Source organism: Fistularia commersonii, chromosome 2 (assembly GCF_037954325.1).
Source record: "Fistularia commersonii isolate RoL2024-O1a breed Wild chromosome 2, RoL_Fcom_v1.0, whole genome shotgun sequence".
Classification (NCBI taxonomy): Eukaryota; Metazoa; Chordata; class Actinopteri; order Syngnathiformes; family Fistulariidae; genus Fistularia; species Fistularia commersonii.
In genome coordinates, this window is record NC_141285.1 from 22,400,452 (window position 1) to 22,404,683 (window position 4,232).

At 43.4% G+C, this 4,232-nt stretch overlaps 1 protein-coding gene across 1 annotated transcript; it reads right to left on the bottom strand.

Annotated features, from left to right (window-relative positions):
* Positions 1 to 106: 106 nt before the first annotated feature.
* Positions 107 to 3,620, bottom strand: mrpl57 (mitochondrial ribosomal protein L57). The gene is made up of 2 exons (XM_086173037.1): positions 3,321 to 3,620; positions 107 to 538 (listed from the first exon to the last, which is right to left on the bottom strand). The coding sequence occupies exon 2, from the start codon at positions 521 to 523 to the stop codon at positions 212 to 214; it is 312 nt and encodes a 103-aa protein (XP_086029163.1). The 5' UTR covers positions 524 to 538; positions 3,321 to 3,620; the 3' UTR covers positions 107 to 211.
* Positions 3,621 to 4,232: the final 612 nt, after the last annotated feature.

The window sequence follows — 4,232 nt, forward strand, 5'->3', positions numbered from 1 at the left end:
GAAACCCGGCTGCGTCGAGATACATCCGCGAAACATCAGACAGGTGTGAGATAAAAATATCAGCGAGCAAGATCATCCACACCAACATACTGGCTCAAACCATCGGTGGAGGGATTTGCTTTAATGGAGGAGTGAAACGGTCTGTTGTCATCTAAATAACAACTTTGCAGATGCACAGTCATGGTAACAAAACAGTCTTTCCCCGCGGCTCTTAGCTCGACCACGACTTGGTGATCCTCAGGTGACTCAGGTGATCTGCGATGTACTTGTGCTCGGGGAAATTGGACATGTTGGCCTCCTTGATCCCGGCCCAGGTCTTGGCCCGGCGCTCGGCGGCGTGGCCGTGCTCCTGCTCGGCGTTCATGTACGGCCTGCTGAGCCAGTACTCGTTGGCCGCCTCGCGCTCCAGGTGCTTTATCATGTTGCGCTTCATCTGCCACGTGATTTGCCGGGGACGCCGATACTTCCCGATCCACTGCTTCCCGGGGATGCCCTTCCTCAGCAGGGCCATGGTGAGGAACATGGCGCTAATTTGATCCTGAGGAGACAAAACCGGGGCACAAAAGATCAGGGCTGTGCACGCAAGACACCCAACTGACGGCGTTCTGAAGTCGCGTCGCCAACGTCGGTACGAAAACATCAACAGCAGAAGACCCGCGTGCGTCCGCGGGTGGGCGTATGCGCTCGGAGTTAGCGGAGCGGTTAGGCTGTCAAACGGCATGTGGGGAGCGCCAACGATGAAGGTGCGGCAAACGGGACAGAAATGGAGCGGCGCCTGCGCTCACACCCGCTCAGCCCTCCGAGGATGTCAAGACAAGTTAAAACAATGGAGTGGCTTTATCTGAAAGCGACTCCAAGACATCCGAGAATATACTAGAAATAAACAAGAGCGTATAGACGTGAAGGTTGCAGGTGGCGATATTAGCTTGTTACTTCATACAGGAAGTCCTCGGGTTGGGACATCCTCGGCCTGCGGGGTTTCAGTCACGTCGCCATCTGCCATAAATTTGGTGAGCGGAGCAGACAAATGCAGAACGTCGCCACACGGCGCTACACGAGGAAGACCGCTTTGTTTACGTTCACCGATTATACTTTAATTTTTGATTTTTTTTTTTTTTTTTTTTTTTTTAAATCTTTATACCCTTCTTCAGGGCTCTCAAGTCTGCGTCTGAATCTTCTGATGGCTTGGAAGAAAAGAAAAATCACCAGGGAGGTGAATTTACATGTAATAAAACAGAACAGACAGAAACGCAGAGGAATATGGGTCTGGTTGCTCGGCCTGAGGTGCACGGCTGTCTCGATGATCATCGGCTATGCAAAAGCGTACACCATTGGTGTTACCAAGATATGTGGGAGGAGAAGAAGAGTGTGTGTGGGTGACATAGGTACTTTTGTACAGTACTCTGTGTGTGTGTGTGTACTGACTTGAGGCGAAAATCATGTTACATCATGCCATAGTTCATGTAGAACTCGAAATGAATAAAAGCAAAATGACGTCTTGAACTTTACATTTTTTTTTTTTAATCAACAGCCTTTCTAAAACTGAAATCCGCCCTTCGCACCGCTTGATGTGTCTAAAGCCAATACATAATTAACTGGACAAGAGGAAAATAGCCGGCCTCTGTTAGTATCAGCGTTCAGCTCAAAGCGCACACTCATTAGGCTGTAAACTGTAATTCAGGAACTGATTAGGTTAGTAATGACCGACCTTTGGCAAAATGATGAGTCATGGCTTGTGAGAATTTTACAGCAGGACATGACGACGGCATAACTTTATGTCCTCAGGAGGAGTCGGGTTTCTGTGCTTTGCATAAAAGTTGTTTTAATTCATCAGCAACCTTTATCTCACCCCATGCACAGACAGAACACGAGCTGGCCTGGTGCGTCACACCTGGTGCTCCGAAGGGTGGAAATCCCACATTTCACCGGAATGCCTTATGAGAGGCTTTGGGCAACACAGTGATTTTTGCCATCATCGCACAGCCTCTCTTGAAATATGATTTTAATTTGCTGCGGTTTGGGATTCTTCTGTCACAAGGCACAGATATTACTGTATTAAAAACATCAGTCATCAAATGAGTTATCATTTAAAAAATGAGAAATTGCAGAGGATTTAAATCAAATCATTGTGTTAATGTGTTACTGTTAAAATCGTGTTGAGAAACAAGCATATTAGTACAGATCGATGCAACACCTTTAACTCAGTTACAGCGGATTAAACACCTCTAGGTGGCTCAGAGAAAATTATTGAATAATCCAAAACGCTTTTCATTTTTTTCCGCATTGCATTTGCAAACAGCACCAATATCCTTGCTATGACCAATGCTTTGTGCTCTCACGGTGGCGTTTGTGGTTGATACAGATGTTTTAATGAAGCTGAATTGGAGGATTCAGGTAAAATGACATTCGATATTGTCATTGCACATGCACAAGTGCAAGGCAATGAAATGCAGTTTGGCATCTAACTGGAATCTACAATATATACAGGATAAATAACAGCAAGAGGGAAATTTTTGGACAAATGATTACTTGTTTTGTCACCCACAAAATTTACCAGTGACAACAAATGCAAACTGAAACAAAAACTGTACCTATCCATACTCAATTTAATAGTTTAAACAATTACATGCACCTGATTATTTAATTCTCTGCACTTTTCATTCAGCACAGCCAGTTGAGTACTTTTTTGTTTATCTAAACTATTTAACAGTCTGCATCCAACTGGCAATTTGGAAATGTTTCTTATAGACAACAAACAACACTAAATCCCATTCAACAGTGATGTCATACATCAGATTATCTATGCAAGAACTGTCAGGGACCACAGGGTCGGCCACAATTATCATTCTGTTACTTCAGCAGATTAAATAAAATCCGGGACTGATTTCACACGTTTGTGCAAATAAGCACTATTAGAGAAAGTAGGATTACATCTCGGTTTTTAATCCGAAAGCTCATCAGACAGTTGCAGACACTAACGTTATTCGAGTAGAGTTTTTGATGGGGATGTCATTTAAGGGCATTCGTCCTTGATTTATGACATTGAGTTAAATTGGGGGGTAATTCGATTTAACATAAATGAAAATAGTAATAACTTCGGTGCACGGGACGTGTATTTCCGAGTTTAGGTTACTGGTGCCGGTGGAAAATTGGTGTGTGTATGTGGGGTAGGTTTGACTTTATGCTAACATTTGTTGATAGCCGAATGCTAACTTAACCTAGCTGCTAGCTAGCATGAGTTAGCAGCAGCTCGATGACACGGGGAAGGGAAAAAGAACAATATAAAATAACGCCGGCAAGGAGTGTCTTCTGTTACGTACCTGAAAGTGACTCCGCGAGAGATAAATGTCGCAATCGGACGGTTAGATAAGAATTCGACGGTTATACATGTCGAGGACGAGTGGGACGAAACATGCGGCGCTGTGGAGACAGAGGCGACCCCGATGATGGGAGCATCGATTCCGCTGGATCAATATATGATTTCCCACACACTACTGATTCGACTATCGATTACTCTAATAAAGTATCGATACTAATTATTAATTGGGAAATAAAAAACAAAATGTCCCCTCCGAATCTTTTAAGGTGACTTATTCCAGGGTTTTATGCGTAACACCCCCGAGAGCTTAAAATTGATGTGGTCCACTCATGTCACGTGACCGGAACCAGCTAACAACAAGTCGTAGCAGAAAGTGTGTATTCAGTGTAAGTGGTGTTTTTATTTTGCAAATTAAATATTTGTCATTGGAACAGATAACATCAAAGTAATCGGTATCGAATTGAATTATAAAAGTGTGGTGTCACCCATCACAAGTCCACGGGAAGCTTTAAGACACGCCCCAAAGAGCTGCGATTGGTCACCCTTTATTATTATTGTTATTATTATTATATATTATCCGTTGAATGTTGCAACACCCAACGCATGGAATCGGAAAAATAAACATTCTTTGTTAGAAAAAATAGGTCACATTTTATTTATTCATAGCTGCAGTCTCACATTGCAGCGATCCAATCAAGTGACTGACCGATATTTTCGTGCAAAGCAGTGGAATGATACAGGGTTTATTAAGCAAAAACGTCTCGATAAAAAAAAAAAAAAGAAAAAAAAACGGCTTATTCCAGACGTGAGAGGAAAAACTAGTGGATTGCGCAATTTCTCCCTTCCGTTTCGACTTCGTCCCACGAAAGGGGCAGGTCGCTTGCGTAAATGTTTTCTGTATGAGGCGCCTTTT